The 20,759-nt window shown below is 43.1% G+C and overlaps 1 protein-coding gene across 1 annotated transcript in view; it reads left to right on the top strand.

Annotated features, from left to right (window-relative positions):
• FBRSL1 (fibrosin like 1) overlaps positions 1-20,759 on the top strand; it is a 553,391-nt gene that overhangs the window by 226,148 nt on the left and 306,484 nt on the right. Inside the window, exon 3 of the mRNA XM_059827502.1 lies at positions 20,452-20,553. Coding sequence (XP_059683485.1) covers positions 20,452-20,553 — 102 coding nt within the window. The remainder of the gene's footprint in view (positions 1-20,451; positions 20,554-20,759) is intronic.

The raw sequence follows: 20,759 nt of genomic DNA, 5'->3' as shown, positions 1-20,759 counted from the left end.
AGGTAGTGTTACATTGCCACCCTTGCAGCTGGTCACTAATCGAGTCTTCATAAAGCTACATGGTGAAAAACATAAGGATTGCAGAGCTGGAAGTCTTCACCCAGCAGGACCTATACATGCTAGTGAAACTGGAACTCAACGTAAAGACATTTAGAAAGCACTTTAGATACATATATTCCCTTCTTATATTTAAATTTGACAACCATATACAACAAGTTTATCTCAGTAGTTTTATGGCCACTAAGAAGGTTCACTAAGTTTGGGGAGCTGTCTGTCCTGTATCAGTTGTACTTAAGTGACACACATAATCAGTTAGAAAGCAAGTAAAATTTTGACCTTAGCAATAAGCTCTGCACTTCAACAAATAACATCCCGAGACTTCAGCATTTTCAAATAGATTTGGAAGGATACAATATAGATCTTAAAAGGCATGGTTGATTTAGTTTAAGCTGTGATATTAAAGATGGATAAAACCAGAAGTAAGCTCTTACTTTCAAGGTCATTATTTCTTAGTTCTAGGTCATTTGATACATTTGCCAGCATACTGCAGGCTCTGAGAGCTGAGTAGATACTTATCCATGGTAACAGTTTTACTTTACCTCAGCTAGTATTGCTGCTGATTGGTAGAGTAAAATTTGGCTTTCAACCACGACGTAGGGGCACAGAGACACTTAATGGCAAAACTGGAATATCTCCTTTCTGTTGAAGCATGAGATTTGTCAAAGAATAGTGTAAATTTTTACCACACTAGTTCAAACTGGCTCTTCATCACCTGGTTTCTCTACGGGAAATCAGAAATCCATCAAAAGCACCAAAGCACTTCTTTTTAAGGCAGTCTGTAGGTCTCTTGAGCAGATGGGAAAAACTTGGATTGAATTAAAACCATATTGTGAAAGGTGGTCATTGTCCTACTCTGTGTGTGTTTCCTGAATTTACTTAGGAGGATGTTTAGGAGAAGAGGGAAAGTACTTGATATTGTAAGTTGTCATCCTGGGAACGTAATCACTGGGGTGCTTCTTTCTTTAAGGGAGCTGTACTTCAGAGTTCATCAAATAATTAAAATTAGTCCTCAAAATGCTGACCATCAGATAACTATTCCTGTCTCAGCCATGCAAGGAATCTGCCTCCTGCCTTTCTGCCAGCACTCCTTCTTCCATTTCACTTGCCCTTCCTGTCTGTCATGCTTTGCAGCAGTGTGTCGTTGCCAAGATCTCAGTATGTTGCTGAGAAGATGAAGGGATTCTGGAAGACGCGGAGAAAAATGCCTAGGGTTGAGAAATGGTATGGCACTTGGTAGGTTACAGCAGCAAGTAGAATACATGATGGGTCATTTGCTGTGAAGTACCTACTGCAGAATCTATGCCCTACTTAGGTCCCACTTAAGTCTTTACAGTGAGGCTTTCTGAGGTCTTAACTGGTGTGTAAACTTTGTCCTGGTCCTTTGCACACAGCTGTAGTTAATCCTGAAAGTGTGTTCCAGGTTGTTGTTCTCGCTAGAAATGTGGGGAGAAAGCAATTTTGTGGGAAGATCGGAGAACGCTCTGCATTCCCATGGATGACAGCAGCCCTGCGGTTGCCAGGCTGTGTGGGGAAGGAAGAAGAGTGGTGGGTGGGGGGAGGTTCAGGAAAGCAGCAGCGAAGTTAAATCACTTCAGCTCTGCTTAGGGCTGTAGCTAAAACTTTCAGAGATTTGAAGTTCATATGATCAATCTGAGAGATTCTCCTGCCAAACTATGTGATGAAAACCAGAGCAGATGATGTCAAGGCTCTCTTACAGATGTCCCCTGCACAACCACCACCACTCTTGGGCTGATCATAAGGAATTAAAGAGCCTTCGCAGCGGCTAAGCAGGGGTGTGTGTCTTTCCTAGTACCACGAGCTGCTTACGTGGTTTATGTTTCCATGATATACCAGGAACAAAGAAGCCCGGGTACAAAGCCTGTTTGAAAATTGATCCTCAGTGAAATGGGAATTTACAAATGTGGTGTGTTCTTCTCAAAAATAAAATTGAGCTTTACCCATATTACTATTAAAGTATAAAGCTTTAATTATGCCCTAAATCCACTCCTTTAGCTGGGGGGCTCACATGATTAGCAGCAAGGAAAAAAAAAAAGGCATCTGGAGAGGCTGTGTGGTGCCGTGTTTTCCCATATGTGAAATTTTATACAGTACAAATTATTAAACACCAAACCTCCAGAGAAAGATTGTAATGAAAAATTTAGCACTCCCCCATCAGGCTGCAACTAATTTGCCTTCTGACTAGATCTGAAAGAACGGAGGGCTGTGCTGGGGGTAATCCTTGATGAGCAGCTGGCAAGAGGAAACAAGTATTACTATAACATAGTGCAACAGGAGCAGCAGTGTGACACTTATGTAGCTAGCCTCACTGAGAGACGGTTAAGGTAAAAATAAAGAAAAAATAAATCGCCATTTTCAGTCAAGGTCTGTGGGAGCGTATCCTGTTCTTTCTACTTTGAATTTGGCCTCAAGCTCCCAATTTTCATCTTGCAACACTTCTTTGTAATAAAGATGTACACTAGAGAGAGGAGACCTGGAGTGGATGCTGTCTGGCTTGTATGCTGGGCGGTCCTGTCTCGTTCATGCGCGTGGGCATATGCGCACCTTCTCTCACACATTGGTTTGCACCTTCCCCCTACGCTTCTGCCACTCGCACCTATTCCTCAGCGCGAGGGATGCTGCCCGTAGCACACCACGCTCAGACCCTGAAACGTTCAACCGTGCACGCTCTGGGGCTTCAGATGTGAGAGCACGAGCAGCTGCTCAGGAACCCCTACTTCACCAAACGCTGGCACGGCTGGGCTGCGGGATCCCCCTTTCAGCATCCTGCTCTCTGAGCACAGAAATGTGGGAGATGGGGCGGTTTCTGGCATGAGAGAACTGCATTTTAAGTATCCGCACAAATGGGGTGCTCTTCTGAAATACACCATCAAGCTGTGACTGAGAGGCATGTCAAATCCATGCCACTGCTTGTCCTGACCACAGATGCCAGGGGTCCACTCAGTAGTGCCAGTGACTGTTTCCCAGGAGATTGTGATGGGGTTTATGAAAACACGCAGCAAATGGTGGAATGTGCCTCTGCCTGTTTTACAGTTTTTGTTTGTAGAACAACATTAGTTAGCATTCTCTTTAAAATTGTTTATGAAGAGTTTCCCTGTTTTTTTCACAGAATTTTGCAGGCGTGTATTGGCTTGATAGGTCAAGCAAAAAGATGCTAAAGCTAGCCTGATGTGACCGGAGGCACCCACTGTGCGATTCTCTGTGATTAAGTATTGTTACATTGTGCTAGGTGCTTATTACAATTAAATTCTTCCTTGCCGGAGCAGCCTGTGTCATCGCAATTGTCACCGTGGGAGAACTGATGCTGGTGCAGCAATAGGCTGGGTACTCCGAGGGCACCCACCTTTTTCTGGCCTCTTCTCTCCATGTTTCTTGCTAACAAAAGAAAGGCCCTGCGTGACTTCGTGCAGCTTATAATGTCTTGTCATAGCTGGAACATGCTTTAATATCAGGGAAATAACCTTGTCACATGCATCATCTCCACTGGCTCAGGAAGCCCCTGAATCCCCCGTTTCCTGGAGGAAGAACTTCCCTCACCATCCGTAAGTTCATATTGGCACCTAAAAGCCAGGGATTGGTTTTGCTTGGAAGCTCGCAAGGAAAGGGCTATAGGTACAAAAACCCCTCTCCCCACCAAGCCCAGATTTTACACTCCAAGTCCAAGAAAACTCAGCACCGGCAGGTTGTTCTTGGCCCTTGCCTGGCAGGGTGTTGATTAATAACTTGAACCTGCAAATCCTTTTTCAACTTCTGTGAAATCTAAATTGTCCATCTGAGGCTTGCTTCTTTCAAAACAATTCTACTGTGATTTTCACTGCTAGCATAATTCTTTGTAAAATAGATAACGCTGTCAGTGGCAAAGCTGCGCCGCACACCTGGAAGGCAGCACAGCTGCCTGAGAGCTGGCGTACAAATGTGGAGAGCAGGCGATAACCGGAGAAGATCAGAATTTAAACTGAGTTCAGTTCAGATATATCCAGCTGTATTTTGCTTCCTTTGCACTATACTGTATATGTTTGTCTGTTTCAAGAGTGGTTTGGTTGGTTTTTTTTGAAGGCTGAAATTTTGAGGGTAGAACAGGAGAGGTTGGAATCTCTATGCCTTTAGGAGTCAAGGTACCTGAGGTACTTGAGAAAATCTTAGCTTTAGGACTCACCAGAAGATAATGGTGTAGCCACTTATCCACTGAATAGAAGTGAGTCACTGTTTGACCCTGCTCCTACTGCTGCATTCTCCCTGTGGGCAGAAGGAGCTGATTTTGGGGGATAAAACAACAGAGGTTTCTGTGACATGAGTTATGGGCTCTTCCACAGGTGGGCTGTGAGGTGGGAGCATGCTGGTCCTGCTAGGTGGATGTCTTTTAGGAAGGGCAATAACCAAGCATTGACAAACATGCCATAGTTTGTGAACTAACCTTGTTGTAAGATGCTTTCATACTTTATGTTTAAGCTATTCTGTTTCCATTTTGGCTCTTTTTTTATGGTTTTGGGAAAAGGATATCATTTTACTCTTGCATCAGTGCAAATCCATAGTAATTCTGTTAATGAAAGAAAAAAAAACCCTGGTTTTACAAACTGTGAAAAAAAGAATCACCTCTGGTTTTTTTGAAAAAGGACCTTGTTTGCCCAGTAATTCAATATTGCTTTATCATCTCAATAATGAGAGTTCAGCTCGTAATGGCAGCACATTACAAGAAAGGCTGTACAATTTAAACATGTTGTAAATCCAACTAATAAGAATAAATTGATTTTTAAGGGGCAAAAATGTGCACAAAACCGGTCTTTTACCATATGTTTCAACTCTACCAGAAACCTTACTTGAATGGTATTTCAATGTGCTTTACCTATTGTGTTGCAAACTTTTTCAGACTCTGTCAGTTGTACTAAAGCTTTTAAAATACAGATGGTGGTAAAATCCCCAGTGGAAAACAGACTTCTATTTCAAACTTCAGTTCTGTTTTTTTCTCTTCTAGTTCATAGCAGATTTTGACAGATCAGAAGAAATATTCACAGCTTGATGCAGCTGGATTCTTCTTTGGCATGAGCAGAAACATCTGGCCCCAAAACATTTTACCAAAGGGCCGAAATACATGCACATGCATCTGTTGTGCTAATATATTTTCCTGTGAACTCAGATGTTAATTGTTTTGTTTTGCCAAGACAACAGTGTTGATTCGGTGAATAAGATTGTTTCCTTTAGCCCTCTGTTAATGGCTTCCTTTAGCGGTAATATTGTTTTAAATAGGAAACTGTCAGGTACATTGTGAATAGCAGTAAGGTAAAGTGTTTTGAGCAAGGATATTTATAGTGCAATGGTATCTAGACATGTACTGTTATATGGAATTTGCATATCGACTGAGACAACTATTAGCACAAAAGCTCCATATGAGACCAGTTTTACATCTCTAGGAGACGTGTTCAATTTTTGCATCATAATTTTGGAGGCTTTTGCCATTCCCACTCGCTACTTCTAGTGTCCTCTTGCTGCACATCCACTGGCAGCAACAAGGGAACAGTAAAGACCTGAATAATTAGTTGGTTATCTAGCTCTACCCGTAGTTCTGCCTTGGTGAATTTTGTTATTTTGGGCTTTGTTCCTTCTCCCACGCTCGCTTTTATGGGAAGAGCTACAGTTCAGAGAAGTCCTTTTGCTGACTTTTGGTCTCTGGATTGAGCTTTCAGTTTTGTTCCCCCTGGTTATAGCAGTTTTGGGCCCCACTGCTGCTTGTAAAGATCCCATGGTGTGACAGACCTTGGTCATTTCCCAGATCTGTATCCAGGGTACTTTGAAGCCTCCTGCTTTCAGGCAGCACTCAGAGACAGGTCTTTCTGCTCAAAGTAAAACCTCACTGTCCCATGTGTCAAGAGCAGCCCTGAATCCCATTGTATCTTCCCAGCAGTGAAGGCGTGTGCTCCTTTACCCTTCTTCCACAAAACCTTCCTATCTGATGGCTTCATTTTTTTCATGCTATATCTCTGTGCCTCTTTTTACTAAAATATTTCCTGTGGAGGTGCAGGGTTTCCATGCAGTATCCAAAAGAGCAGCAATTCCTGGTTTTGCTTTCTCAGCAAGCTCTACTCTGTTAATATTATACTTTCTTTCTAAGAAATATTTACTTACACATCCATCCAGGGAGAATGATCTTGTGGTTAAGATGCAAGATGGTTGCTATTAAAAGCTGTGGTGCTTTTAGCCGTCCAGTTTTCTCTATAGTTGCAGTCCTTAGCCTTATCCCAGGTCCGTTGCCTGATGTTCCCAAAGTCATCCGATCTTTTCATTCCTTCTGAGAAACTGGGACGATAATACTACCCACTGCGCACCCTTGCTGTTTAAACTTGATGTGTATTTGCAGAGTATTTGGAGATGCCCACAGGAAATATTAGTAGGATCATTAATAAATGCATCTTGCTATTACTACGTTATCCTCTAAGGTGCTATTTGTATAACCCTGGACTTTCCCGCTGAACAAGAAGAGAAAACAGATGCTTATTACTGTTTAAAATAGCTTTCTGCACCAAATGTGACAAGGAAGATAAGCGTTTCCTGCAGCTAAGACCATTCTTAAGGGAAGAACTGCAGCAGTCTAACTTAACTGGGCTGTTAACTTTAATTTTGCTTTAAAAGCTGCTTGTTCCAGTTCAAGTTAAACTGATTCATAACTTACTTAACCTGAACAGAACTAAGGTTTGGCTTAAAGCTCGATAAGCACACTGTACATCATTTACAGCAGTTTAAATTAGCTTCAAATCAGGCCTTTAGTTAAACTCTAGTGGACTTGTTTATTTTGGTGCTTGACAAGCCTTTGTGCCCTCCGTGAAACGACGCAGGCGCAATGGCTTGCGTTTCTCTGGGCCTGCCTTAGGCAGGTTTCCCCGCCTCTGAACCCAGCTCGTCCCCAAGCACTGCCTGACTCCTTTCTGAAAGGCACCAGCCCAGCAGAATCAGTGAGGAGAGGATGTCTCACCTCACAGGAGCAATTCAGACCAGCTGGATAGCCTTCAGTGGATGGTGTAAGTATCTGCCTCGTGGTTACTCTGCAGTTTGCCCTTTCAGCCGTATCAGGATGCAGTTTACACGTTTGGAGGATCATGGCCTTCCAGCTGCAGGGAGGGGATTACTCTTCAGCTGGGCATGCTACTGTGTTGGTTTTTTTTTTCCTTTTTTGTCTGTAAACATCACAAGAAGAATAATCTGAGCCAAACAGTTCGGGGTTGGATTTTGGAGGCATACGAGTCAGGAAGAGCACTCAAAACAAGCACACTTGAGTTAGCTTTTCTGTCATGACAGAAAACACAGTATGAAATCCAGATCCTGTTTTTCGCTCTAAGATACAGTGTTTCAGCCAGTCCTTTTGTGTCTGAGAAATTTTAAAAACTACAGTTGTAGGGGAAATATAGTTAGTGCCAAGCCACTCTTGTGCTGCACGTCATGAGAGTACAGTATAGGCCAACAAGAAGCATTTTCCTCCACCGTAAATTGATGCAGTCTATGTTACATAGGAAGAAGGTAGGGCAGGCTCCCAGTCCATCTTTACTGAGCTTTCTGTGCTTTCTTTACTTTCTTTACTACTTTGGATCTTTGGGTAGTGCACTGTGTCCCTTGATGATAGCAAGTGTCAACCAGCTATTTCACAGAGCTCTGGGCTTAATCTAACAGCAGTGCTGCCTTCTAAAGAGCTGCTTCCCGTTCCTCAGCTGCAAATATTAATCTCAAAGTTCAGTGATCATTAGCTAAAATAATTGTCACCCCTTTTTAGTTATTCAGGGCTGAAAATTACCAAAGGGCTTCACCTTAGTTGCTTTGGCTGTAATTATTCTTAGATTTTTGTTTTCTTCAGGATGTTGAACAGCAAACAGGATGTCCCCTGGGCATTTAGAGGAAATTGCTTCCGTGTTTCTTTGTGGAGCTGGCTGTGCTTGCTCTGGTAGTTATAACACTGTTTTCTCAAATCAAAAAACTTGCAGTGGTGGTATAGGATCTCATGGCCTTACTGAAAGTTTCCTTGACAACACTAATGTCTTGACCGATCACAACCAGACAGCAATGAAGTTTCAGATTGCCTCTGCTTCAAGTGCAGAGCCAGGGACCTGCTTTCCAGACCTGCGGAGGTGTAAGGTTTGCTCTGATTTTTGCCAGAGTGGCTTAGTTCATCTGCTAGTGCAGGGAGCCTGAAGAAAATGGCTCTGATTCTTGTTGGGACTTACTGAAGCAGCTGTGGTTAGTTTTCCATTGCCTGTGGGTGACAAGAGACAGTTGGCTGGGGGACAAAGACCTCTGCCAGGGAAAGGACAGGTCCCAGGAAGTCTAGACAGAGTGCAGGCAGGGGCTTGGTAGAGTTTGAATTAGCAATAAAAGCAAATCTTAGGTCTGACTAGAACAAGGTAGAAGTTGGAATAAAAATATGCATGATGGTGTGCGTGGGGGTTTTCTCTGCTTTGCTAAATTCACATCATGCCACAGCTCGTGCCAGCCATCCATCAGTTCCCTCTGCACTGAAGTGGTGGTTCTCTTGCCTTTAATGCCAGCTTTTCCCCCAGCTGCTGCTACGCTGGAGCCTTGCTCCTGGGTTTTATGGGCTCTTCAGAAATAACAGGGGGAGGTAAAGAAGATCAGTTCAGGGACGTGATTGTGGGCTGGTTTGCAACCGGCTGAAAACATGCGATATTAGGCCTGATCCTGTGTATGTAAAAAACTGTCTGCTATCTTCTGTGATTTAAACTGTGACACTGTAGCTTAACCTTATGCCAGTGCTGGGCAAAAAAGCTGGTTGGGTCTCTGGTTGGTGTCCTTTTCTGCTACATGTGAGTTCCCTGTTCAGATGAACCGAGGCCAGGGTGTGATTGTACTGCCGAGGGTAGAGTACGAGCTTGCGGCTGTGGCTCTGTCTGCTCAGCACTGTGATCTTTGACAGCAGTTTCTGTAAAATTCATCATGCCCTGGGCAGCCTTTGTATTTATTTACTTTGTTTCTTTTCTTTTTTCACTTCAGTTTATTAATTGCATGTGTGGCTTTATCTGGAAAAAATTGCATGCAATTTATGCATGCTTACAGTAGCATATGTTTTATATATTGGGTTTGTAGGGATGGTACTGATTCCTGAATTAATTTGAACAGCAAATTGTTGTTGTATCTGCACACAGTATGTCTTTTCTTTTTTTAACATGTATTATATGACATACATCTGGTGGTGTTTTAATTGTGTTATTGTGGTGCCTCAGAGTCCTAGTAATGAATTTGAAACCCTACTGTACTAAGCATGGGTTTTTCACATGGGACGCTTGGAGGGGTTGAGCGAGAATGTGGATGCTTTTGTCCCTGCCTTGAACTACGGACAAGAACCCACAGGGTTTGCAGGCTGCCATCGATCAGCGTCAGGATGGTAACTTCTGTTCCCAGCTTTAAGTAAGGAGCGATCTGCAGCGCATCACACCTGGGTAGTTGCTGGCAATTTCTGCTTTTTTCTAATGGCAGTTTGATTGATCTCCGTGGTCCGCATAAGAAGGACTTGGAGCAATTCAGGACAACTATCCAAGTTTGTATTACAGGTTAGACTGTAGCTGCCATGGGTTGTCAGTTCGGAAGAGCTTTGCCTTGCTGTCTTTCTGGGGAGGCTGTAGACCGAGCCACCAGCCTTCCAAAATCATTCCTGTTAATGCTGTATCCAAGAGAGAGTGGCCTCTCTTCCCTTGCTCAGGGATTGGATTAGTTCCCTTTGGTTGTAGCATTATGGTGGAATATCATATGGAGGTGCTTGTCCACTGTGACCCTCCCAGCTATTCCCGAGCAGCTCTGTTCGCCAGTGTAGTCTCTCTTCTGTAGTAGCTGCAGGCGGCCGCCTTTGTTCCTCATAATCATAGTGCAGCTCTGCTTTCGGATGTGTTTTTTCTAATGAGGTGTGTTTTTCAAGGAATCCAAGCTGGTGCCTAAAACTGCCTTCCCTTCCTCTTCCTTATTTATTTCTAAACAGGTATTGTTGGCATCTATGAATTTTATCTGCAGTGGCTTTGATAAAATTTTTCTCAGATATTGGTGGAACTACTGAATAACTGCAAGCCTCGTTTAAATCCTTTTACCTTCTGTAGCAAACATTGATGATTATTTATTGACTACTTCCTGAGAACTTAGCTGATATGTTCCCTGTTTAAAATATGCTTTATTGATATTTATATAGCACTAATTTTTATCATAATGTCTTGCAGTATGAGTGCCTCAAGAATCCTAAATGTATCACATTTATCTAGTTCCCTTTTCAATGAAACTTATCAAAGAAATGAAACCAGGGTTATTCAAGAAGATTAATTTTCCAGAAAACCTTGTTGACTGAAATAGTTTAATTCAGTCAATTGAATCCAGTACTGGGTTTTTTTCTTCTTCTATTCAAGCCTGGTATTACGGCAGTGCGCCTATAGCTGCCCAGCCGGTCCTGGTTGCTCCTTTGAAATATTTATGCAATACTTGTCTTTTTTCCGTTTCCTCAGTGACTGTTCCAAGATCTATTAAAACATCTGTGTGCACATAATCATCCATTCTAGGTCTTGTGCAACAAGTCTGGACTTTGTTCTCAGCAGATGTTGTCTAGTATCTTCCTTTTGTTATCAGAAGACTGAGGAATTACTCTGTTTTCTTCCCAAGGACAAAGCAGAACTGCATTGAATGTTTTGCCTGTCTGACATCATTAGTAATATGTTTACCTTGCTTTTTGGGATCTTCTCTTACTAAAATCACTTTTGAAGGTTATCATCACCTTTTATCTTCAATTCAAAACCCCTGCTCTTGGTGGGTAATATTACTAGGAGAGAAATATCGTAGTACACAGAGAGATTTTTTTCTTGGTTGAATTTCCTAATATATAATCTCCTGCAGCTTTGGACAATTTAATATGTATATTAAATCTACTTTTGCTTTGAACATTGCAGCTGTTGATATTAGCCTTTAATAGACGGTATCTGTATGCATAGATGGCAGCAATGTTAAAGCTGTCAATTCTGATTGCCTCCTACATGGTGTTTAAAAGCATTGTGTAAACTCAGCCTAATTTAGTCTGTTGGCTCCAGCTGAACACAGCTCTTTCCTTGCTAAAATGGATGCTTAGTCAATCATACCTCCGTCCTGCTCAGAGTTACTTCCCTTACAGTGACCCTTTCGATATGGTCAGCTGCACTGGTGTTGGTAACATTTGATGCATCTGTTGTAAGAGTCCTGAGCTGATATTTAGCACATCCATTTCTTTCCCATCACCAAAAAAACGTGCAAAATCAACTTCTCATTTGATGCATATTGGATGGCATTTTATAACCGAGAATCACAGGTCCGAATCACCTTAATGTGAAACTTGACGCTACAAATTTTATTTAGTAACTTGCTCAGAGGCTTTCAGCTCGCTCATGGAGTATTTATGGATGTTATTCCTTTAGACCTGCCGCTAAATTAAAGTGTAGTTGGGGCATCCAATTCTGGCTGAGCATTACAGCTGGTGCGGTAATTATTAGGTGCTGCCTTTTCATTGATGGTGATTATGTCTGTCCCTTGTCCAGCCATGGTTTCATTGACGTCTCCCACCTTTACAGGCTGCTGCTCTTCAGTCACCAAGTAGTATGTGTCTTTTTTCTTTCTTTTTTTTTTTTTTTGTGCTTACAGATGCCTTCATTTATTTATAAACATATAAACACAGACTAAGGTGCCCCAATAAGTTTATTTGATTTCTCAGGGGTTTTTTTCACTGAAAGAGTGCGGGGAGTCCTGACTTTTTTTCTTTGGCAATTGCTTATAGTTTGCCTTTGCAACAGGACCTGATAAATCATCGCTGGTGGTGGGCACTGTTTTGTTACATGTTGTTCTGGTTTTGTGCTGTAGCCCATGCATCTCAAAATCACGTGTTACCCCTTTATCGCCTTGCCTGCCTCTCCAGACAGCCCCGAGGGCCCATAGGTGCCGTCTGTGTACCCTGTTGTGGAAGGCAGGTTTTAGCTAAATTGGTTAGGAATGCTATTTACCCTTCACCAGTCAAAGTCTCACTCCTGCACACACGCTAGCTGGCTGTAACCTAAGCAGGTCTACACTGACACAGTTTATCATTGACGTATGTCAAACCCAGATTTTCCCAGCTGTCTACTACCATCTGCCAAGTACGGCTGGGGGCATGCAGAGTGCAGTTTGCTATGCAGGCCTGATGGCAGCTGTAAAATCGAGCAGTTTTGCCTGCTTAAGCACCAGCTCTTTTCCAAAATAAGCATTAGCTCTCGCATCACAGTGAGCCCCCCGATCCTGAGAGCATAGGCTGTTGCAGGGAAGCGGTGCCGGCTCTGCTCCACAGCAGAGGCCACCTGCCAGCCGAGAAACTGTGAAAAATCTTTGCGGCGGTTCCAGTGCATCAGTTGAGCTGCAGAAATGCCAGCCCCGACGCTCCCTACGGCCTGTCTGCGCTGGGCACTAATGCAAAAGGCTTCTCCTGTCTCCAAAGGGCACTGGCCCACTCTTTCGGTCGCACCACTCAAAAATCGTGAGATCAAACGTAGTTTCTCTCTAGGTAGGTATTTAGAAAGGCAAAATGTGTCAACCAGTATTCAGCAGAGTCTGCATGGGCACTGCAGAAAGCTTGGGGCTGCCATGCACCTCTGCGATCATAGCGTGAGAAGTGCTTTGCATCGCTAGCAGTACGTACAGCTGGGTGGACAAGAGATACAAGACCAGACCTGGAGAAATGTCTTTCAGAGAGCTAAAGCTGAGCTTGTCGTTGGATGTTACCCTGGCTAATCGGAGCGCCATAGAGGAACTCTTCCAAAAACTGCAAAGACCAGACCAAATGAGCTCGGTTTTCATTTGTTTTAAAAATGTAAGATAACCCTCACGACTAGTTGCAAGATTTAAGATAAAAAGTTAGGTTACCAATGAGTAGTTAACATTGCTCAAGGAACTGAGAAACTAACAATAGCTTTTAAGTATTTTGATTTTTCACTAATACTGCTTTTTATTATAGTAAGTTGTTGTACTTGCCTTCCTGTAGCAGCCAACTCTGACAGCTTCTAAGCACAGAAATCCTTTGCTAACATTAGTTCAACTTCTCTACAAACCAGAGAGAGGTAAAAATTAACCAACACATTACAGACTGCTAAACTGCAATACAGGTTATTTAACTTATCCAGAGGAAACAGGTAGACAGCAGGAGGCAGGATTAGAAACCAGAAGTCTGCATACCAGTCAATGGTATAAACTCTAAGCTTCTAAAAACCATACAACTTTCTGAATGAATGTGGTTTGTTTTTTTTTAAAAAAGGACTAATTTCCTTCTGTATCATAACTTAACACTGCTGCTGTTTTCCTCTTCATCATAGTAAGTAAAAATGGACATGTTATATTTAAAAAGAGTTATAGCTAAGATAGCTGATCACAACATCCACAGCAGCACCACCCAATTAGAAAAACTACTCTAATCTAACCTGATGCTACTGTCATTTTTTAAAATGAGTCCTACTTCAATCATAAAATCCTCGGACCGTAACATTCTTTGCTTTCTATGCCATATGTCCTTATTTAGAGGGGAAAAAAAATGATTGCACCCTTAATTCAAAGGGAACGTTTCCCTCTGAGCCAGAACTCAATAAAATGTATCAAAAAAATTGTAGAAAAGGGCAAGCAAAGAAAATCAAATTGTAGCGTGTGAAACGATTTAAGGAGGGACCTGGGGAATACATAATCTCCAAACTGCCAAGTTAGAGCAAGTATAAAATATACAAACAAGCCTGATATTTTTCCCAGTTGATCTCATTATGAGGTATGCTTGGGATAGATAAATTTTGTTAGCATGCATTAAGGCTGGATTTTCAAGGAAACAAGTCAGAAGTAATGTGTTTAGCTGATTCCACCTTGTTTTGATACATGGGTCTTTTCAGGTTTAAAGAAGTACATTTTTAAAGCCAAATGGTTTGTTTTGTTTCAAGCATTAAAACCAAAGGCAACTGGGTGACTTTGTTTTTCCCTCTTCTGGAAAACAGACGTTTATAATTTCAGCATGCTCTTTAATCATTGGGGTAGAGCTCTGTGCAGTATGTTTCACTGCCACTTATTGTTGCCTGCTTAAAATACACTGAACTAGCCTTGAGTGCAATCCCTTAACAGACTGCTTTGTCCACAAATAGTACTTTTTCCAAGTCTCCAATATATTTTAATTAAATTGTCCATTTGTATTTATTAAGGCAGTTTACTGTCTCCTGCTGCAGAAAGCTGCTACTGCTGATAGTCTACCAAGAGAAACATGAGCTTATCTGGGAGTTGATAATAAAATGCAAGCATATGTTAGCAAAAAAGTCTTCCCAAAATATTGTTTAAACATAATTTTCATGTTTGTTGGGAAGGGGACAGGCCATACAATTAGTTTTGATAAGTTTTTGGAACAGTTGCTCTTAACAATTCTTGTAGCCGTGGGGAATCATCATCTTTGTTAGTATGAAATGTTATCTGCAGAAAATGTTTCTTCCTTAGATTGACCCTGCAGAAACAGTGGAAAAAGGGTCCTTTGGCAGAGCAGAAGATGAAGTCATTACACACTGATGAGATGTAAAGTGGTGTTCAGCAGCATTAGTTTAGATAGATGAGCATGATAAGGTGGATTCATCCCTATCTCTGTGATCTGAAAGCTTGGACCTAAACTCTGAGACTTGGATGCCTCTCAGCTGTACCTATTTATCTCCAAGTAGCTTCTGCCAAAATAGATTTGCCATGAAGTCAATAAAATCCTAAATCTGAAGGTTGTGTTTGGTCTGTCCTTTCTCTCAAGACAAATGAAAGTTGATCTTCCAGAGCTCTAAAAAGGAATGAAACCTTTTTCTCGAGAAGTTAATGTGCTCCTGAAAGGAGGCAACATGGCTCAGTGCTGCATGGAGCTCTTTGCCCCGTCTAATCTGGAAGGGCTTCTTTGTTTTCATGGGATCATTCCCTGCTCCCAAGTGTAGCAAAAAGTAGGTGGGTGCCATTCGTGCCGGTGCCTGTCCGCTGGCAGAGGTGAGAGGATTAATAAACCCATCTGAGCCACCAGAACACGCATCTCTGAGATGAATATTTTAATTATGTCTCTTCCCAAGGGTGCTGCTTTCTGTCTTGCCTTCAGAACAGCATGGAGGGAGGTTGTCGGGAATTTCTTTTCCCACCGTGTGTGTCTGCAAGACCCATTTTATAAAGAGCAGACACAAACCCAAGCAATGGTAAGAGGTTTAAAATCAGACTGCTGTGACTTTAAGAGCGAGAAAAAAAAACTGTTAAGGAAGGAAAATAAAAATCCCACAGCCTGTTGTAGCAGCTGTAGCTTCAGATCGTGTGGAAAATGAAGGCAGATGATTCAATTTGGCCTGTGCCCCGAGTACATTTCCAAATGCTTCTGTGTGTGCGCAAGATAATGAACAAATATATTGAGATGGCACAAGATCAGTCCGAGTTTGCCGCTGCGCAAGCCATGGAGCTCCCAGTAGGAGCACGCTAGCTGTGCTGGGTTAATGGGGGTGAGGGTCGGGAAGCCCAGCACCTTTCAGAACAACTTAAGAAAAGAATTTGTCTCCTTTTGCCCCAGGCTCCCCGTGGCACTCAAACGGAGCTTGTGATAAATCGAAGTGTATTTATTAATAATGAGCGGGGGCAGCGTGCCCGTGATTTGAAAATAGGTGCGCCAAATAAAATGTGCTTTCCTCTGACATCGGAAAAGCTTAAGCAAATGGAGAGCAGGCTGACCTATTATGATTAAAAAGCAGGGGCTGAGAGCCAGCATAGTGGTAATGAAAAAGCCCTTTTAGGGAAGCAAGACCCCGTTCTGCCCATTCGTATATTCGTCCGCCCCATACAAAGAAATAGGGAGGGGGGAAGTTGGATGGGAGAGATTAAAAGGCAGCAGCAGTCCAGGATAGCAGAGCTGGACTTTAATGAGAGCTGGAGTTATTACCGGAATGAGTTATGATATTTAATCATGCTACATGATGTCCAACAGCGCAAGGTTCATAATTCTTGGCTCCGAATGTGGCTTAGGATTGTCTGCAACCACCTGCAGCATGCAAATTGATCGTGGCCTTACAAACCCTCTGTACCTTACCCTAGGTTGTTGCGGGCCAAGCCAGCCTGGTCTGCAGTGCTGGCCTGCTCCCACGGAGCTGGAAACGGTGTCTTTCATGTTCTCAAACACAAATCTGTGGTTTCTGGTAAAAACGGAACCGTAGCTATTGCAGATAGCCGGGATCGCCTACTGCCAGCTTTTCTCTGCCGTGTGTGGTGCTGTCAGGTGTCTTATTTATCTCGCGTAAGGCTGCATTGGCCTAGTTTTTAAGCAGCCTTGGGTTTAATTAATGCTTTTGGAGAATCCGGTTAACTTCAGTGATGAAACGGGCTCTGCTTGAGTAAAACTTTGGCACGTACTTAAAACGTTTTGGTGAATACATACTGACATGAACGTCTTGCTGACTTAGGATTTGGATGAGGGCAGGATTTGGCCTTCGGAAGAGGTAAATTACCAAATAACTTCAGTCTTCTCTTGTGCCTTTTTATTTTGTTCCATCTTAGCTGTCCGGAAGTGACACAGTAGTCAACCTACATTTAAGAAACGATGCCGCCCGCCCCCAGCCCTGAGGAGGCGAGGCAGAGGAGCACCTTTCCAAGACACTTTCTCGCTGAGCTTTGGGCACTGGGGTTATTTTGAGACTTTCTGTTTCTCGGATGACTCCTTAAATATTTTGAGCAGACCTCAAGGCAATGCGATCAAACATACTCAAATTTGGCCCACATATGCTTCTACCTGCTGTTTCCTGAGCTTCTGTTTCGGCTCTGTTACGCTGCGTGGAAAATGCCGTCTGGCAGGGCCTGGAGAGGGGCCTTCGCTGCTGTCAAAGCAGAAAATAGCAGCGGGCCGCGTGGGTACTTTCAGACAGGCAAAGTCAACAAGCTGGAGAGGGGGTTCCTTCTCAAACAGTGCTTGTTAGTGATTTTAATGCTTTCATTACAGTAGTAGGGCAGCTTTATCCAAGTGGAAAGGCAGCTTCTCTCAGACGGCCCTCCCCTTCTCAAGCCTACATTTGGCTTCTCTGCCTGAGGTATTTAATAATGGTGGCTGGTGTTGCTCTAATGTCTGTGTAAGTCTCTGGCGATGTGTTGTACAAGAGGATGTAGTGTGTTTTGCCTATGAATTTGGGGAGTTGCTTGTTCGGGTCTGTGCCGTGCTGAGATGGCCATGACATCCCCGGGCTGGGACCCTACCTCTCCTCTGGCCCACAGAGCCTTTGCAGACTCGAAAGAAGTAATAACCTTTTCAGAGGGAGAGGAATACTAGGTTTTATAGTAAAGCTTAATCAGGGAACGTGGTCAGGAAGAATTTCTCCAACTCAAGCAAAAACACCCAGAGAAAATCACTAGAAATCACACAGCCAAGCCAGAAGCAACTTTGGGAAAGAAGCTTTTGACCAGTTTGCTAATACCCAGGTCTGCAGAGAGTGCCCGTGAAACCAATGCATCCATTTAGCAGAACAACTTGTCCTCCTAGTTGGGTCCTGCATGTGGCTCATTAGGGTAATTACTGATGAATTAAGGCAGCTTGGCTCAGCGCTCGGGCTGCGGGTGTGCGGGCTCCCCTGCTGGCAGGCAGCAGGTGTAAATGAACAAGATCTGTCAAAAAGGCTGATGACCCTCTTAATTCACAGCAGCAAACTGGGGACAGAGGTAGTGCAGCAAGTTTAATAATTGATATTTACTTGGAAAGGTTAATGGCAGCAGTGATGCTTCTAATTTGCTTGCCCGTGCAAGACCTTGTCAGGTCAAATTGTCTCAATTTGTTACCGTGGGTGTAGGTGTAGTTTTCCTTTAATGAAATTTGGAGAAGAGAAACAGGTGGTGTTGGGAGCTGACTGTAACACAAGAAAACCAGCAAAAGGTTGGAGTCTGGTAACAGGTTGGGTGAGTCTCTGCTAACTTTAAACAGCTGGCAGTTTAGTCCTTTTGAATAATGCTAGTGAACGTTTGTGCTTGGGAAGGTGAAAGGATTTGGAATGATGTAATTTATTTCTCCTTTAATTGCAGCTGTCTAGGAGTTGTTTAGGTCAAAAGTGTAATAATTTTGATAGGCTTTGATGTGTTCCTAGGTGGGACTGGTAAAGTTATGGATCAGAAATCAGAAAGCTGCAGAATTCAATGGGTATTTCTGTACTGTATTTTGGGAAATTGTCATTCTGTCCTGTAATAGTTAAGTGGTTCCTGTTTCAGGGAGAAACAAAGCACCTGCTGTGTCTGGAAGCTTTGAAACTGGCAGGTCGGCTACTTTACATCCAAAGCGTTTCGGAAGAGCTGGCTAATGACAGGGAACCAGTGGAGTTGGGTTTTGAGTAAGCGTAGGAAGATCCAGATGACGGAAAAAAGCTGGTGTGCCAGTGTTTTCAAAAGGCTGTAATTAATGGGGTATTACCATTTGTCCTATTGGCTTGGCATCAATCCTAGGCAAGATAATGGGATAGCTGAAATCAGAATTGGTTAATAAAGACCTAAAAAAGAATAAAATAAGTGAATGACAATAATTTTATGTATTTAGAAAAAAATCTTATCAAATTTACTTAATTATATGTGGGATTAAAAATTTGATGGGTAATGGCCACAGTATTGATGTAGTATAAGTTAGATTTCTGTGCTTGATGCTGTTGGCCTTTTTATTAAGGAAACAGACAATGTGGATTCCACATGATGAATTGCAAGTGGATTATTTTCTGCCTTTATATTTGATGCTGGTAGCTGTGAATGTGGGCTCACTGTTGGTTGGAAATGCTTCTAGCGGGTCCCAGCAGGGATTACCTCTCGTTGCTGTGTTGTTTGAACATTTTGATGTAGAAGCAAAGACGAAAAATCAGTCTTGATAAAAGTTTGCAGGTGGGCAACATATTGGAAAGGTGGTTTACAATGAATGAGACAGGACACTGATGCCGAGAGCAGTGGTTGTGTGACGAGGTGGCCGTGAGCAAATTTGTATTTCTAACACTTTGTGGCTGAGTATTAAAGTGTTATCCTGATGAGGAGGGTATATTGATGAGGTGGAAGGTGGCAAAAAGGCATGCAGAGTAAGGACTTTAATCAGAAACGTATTGTTGCTTGAACATGAGCATGATACTTCCTCTGTATTCTTCTATAGACAAGCCTATACAGGGCTGTATACTCCAGAGCGGGTAAGTGCTGGAGCTCATTCTCCATATAGTATCCTGAATATTGTATTAAAATATTAATAGACTGTGGGGTGCTTAGCTGGCAGCGATATCGAACGTCCATGGGAGCGTAGTGATCAGTGTGCTCCCGGGGCTTAGGTTGTAGTGCCCGTGTTGTGGCACCGTGCCCACCGAGCACGGTTCCTTGTGCCACAGTGGCAGGGCTGCTTGAACATGCTGGGGTTATATCAGAGCACCATGAGAAAGCCCTGCTAGCTAGCTACTGAGACTGCAATGAAATAGGACAGAAAGAAACAAGGGGATTTTATTGCCGTTAAAAGTACCAATTTGTACAAGCCGACATTTTAAATAGTGTAATTTAAATGGAACCAAACTGATATGAATAGAACCTATTAATAAATTAAACACTTCTTTCCACCCAATATTTCACAAGGGAATTAGCAGAATAATTTGTTAGTAAATGAGCCCAGGAATGAAGCTGTGAATGACATATCTATCCTATCCTTCTCCTCCCCCTGTAACACTCTTTCCAGATATAAGTGGAAAGTTGCTGTGATTTCAAAAGTTGGCGCCTCTCACTTGTGTACGAACACAAGCACAACTTCAAGTGAAGAAAGAAGGATGATTTAGTGGTTAGAGAACCAGCCTTGGCTGTTAGAGTTAATCATGCTCTACTTCAAATTTTGTGCGTTATCTCAAGCAAGTTGTTTCAGGCCAGTATCCCTCACGGTATTTAGGCACCTGGCCGTCATGCCAGTACCAACCTCTCAGTCACTGGGAGTGGCCCCGAGGCACGTCTCTGGACTAGGAACCAGAGACCTGGCCATTGGGTCGGCAGTGGCCTGGCCGCAAGCGGCAGTACTGAAACACCAGCGTCACAGCTGAGGTTTGCCGGTAGCAAAGAGTGAAGGGTTTTTTTCTGTCCACTTCCCTCTCATGTCGGGCCCTAGGACTTCGGCACAGCCTTGCCTGCTTCCAGGAGTGCTAAAAGCACCCCTTCCCTCGCATGTTAGCAAAAGGGAATATGGACACACGTGGTCAAGCACAACTTCAGAGAAGCCCCACGCGTTCAAAAGCATCCTCTCCACAGTGCCGTGGGCGTAGAAGTGAAACATTGACTAAACTGCTGTCGGCAACCTCGGGAACAGGTGGCAGAGCAGTGCTTGAAAAATCTCCTTTTTCCCCCTCCTTCTTCTCCCTCTAGATGAAGGTCCCTACAAGCAGAAGTGGCAGAAATAGCGAGGAAGACAGCATCAGGGAGGCCACAAGCTCTCAGCGGAGCAGCTCAAGGGACCGTCTCAGTGATGTAAGTACCATTCAGGAGAAAGCATCGCTTCATTGCAGCAATTCCTGCTGCTGACATGGCTTTTCATAAATCTTGCTGAACAAATGTTGGCATCCAGAGGTCACTGTGTAATAACTTTTTTTTATGTCATGATTGAGTGTTATGGCATAAGTGGTTGAGCTGCCTTGCAAACACTATAATCATGGTGCAAATAATATGATAAGCGA

The sequence above is a fragment of the Gavia stellata genome, chromosome 21, assembly GCF_030936135.1.
Source record: "Gavia stellata isolate bGavSte3 chromosome 21, bGavSte3.hap2, whole genome shotgun sequence".
In the NCBI taxonomy this organism is placed as follows: domain Eukaryota; kingdom Metazoa; phylum Chordata; class Aves; order Gaviiformes; family Gaviidae; genus Gavia; species Gavia stellata.
The sequence above is the reverse complement of the archived record's forward strand: the minus strand, read 5'-3'. Positions and strand labels throughout refer to the sequence as shown.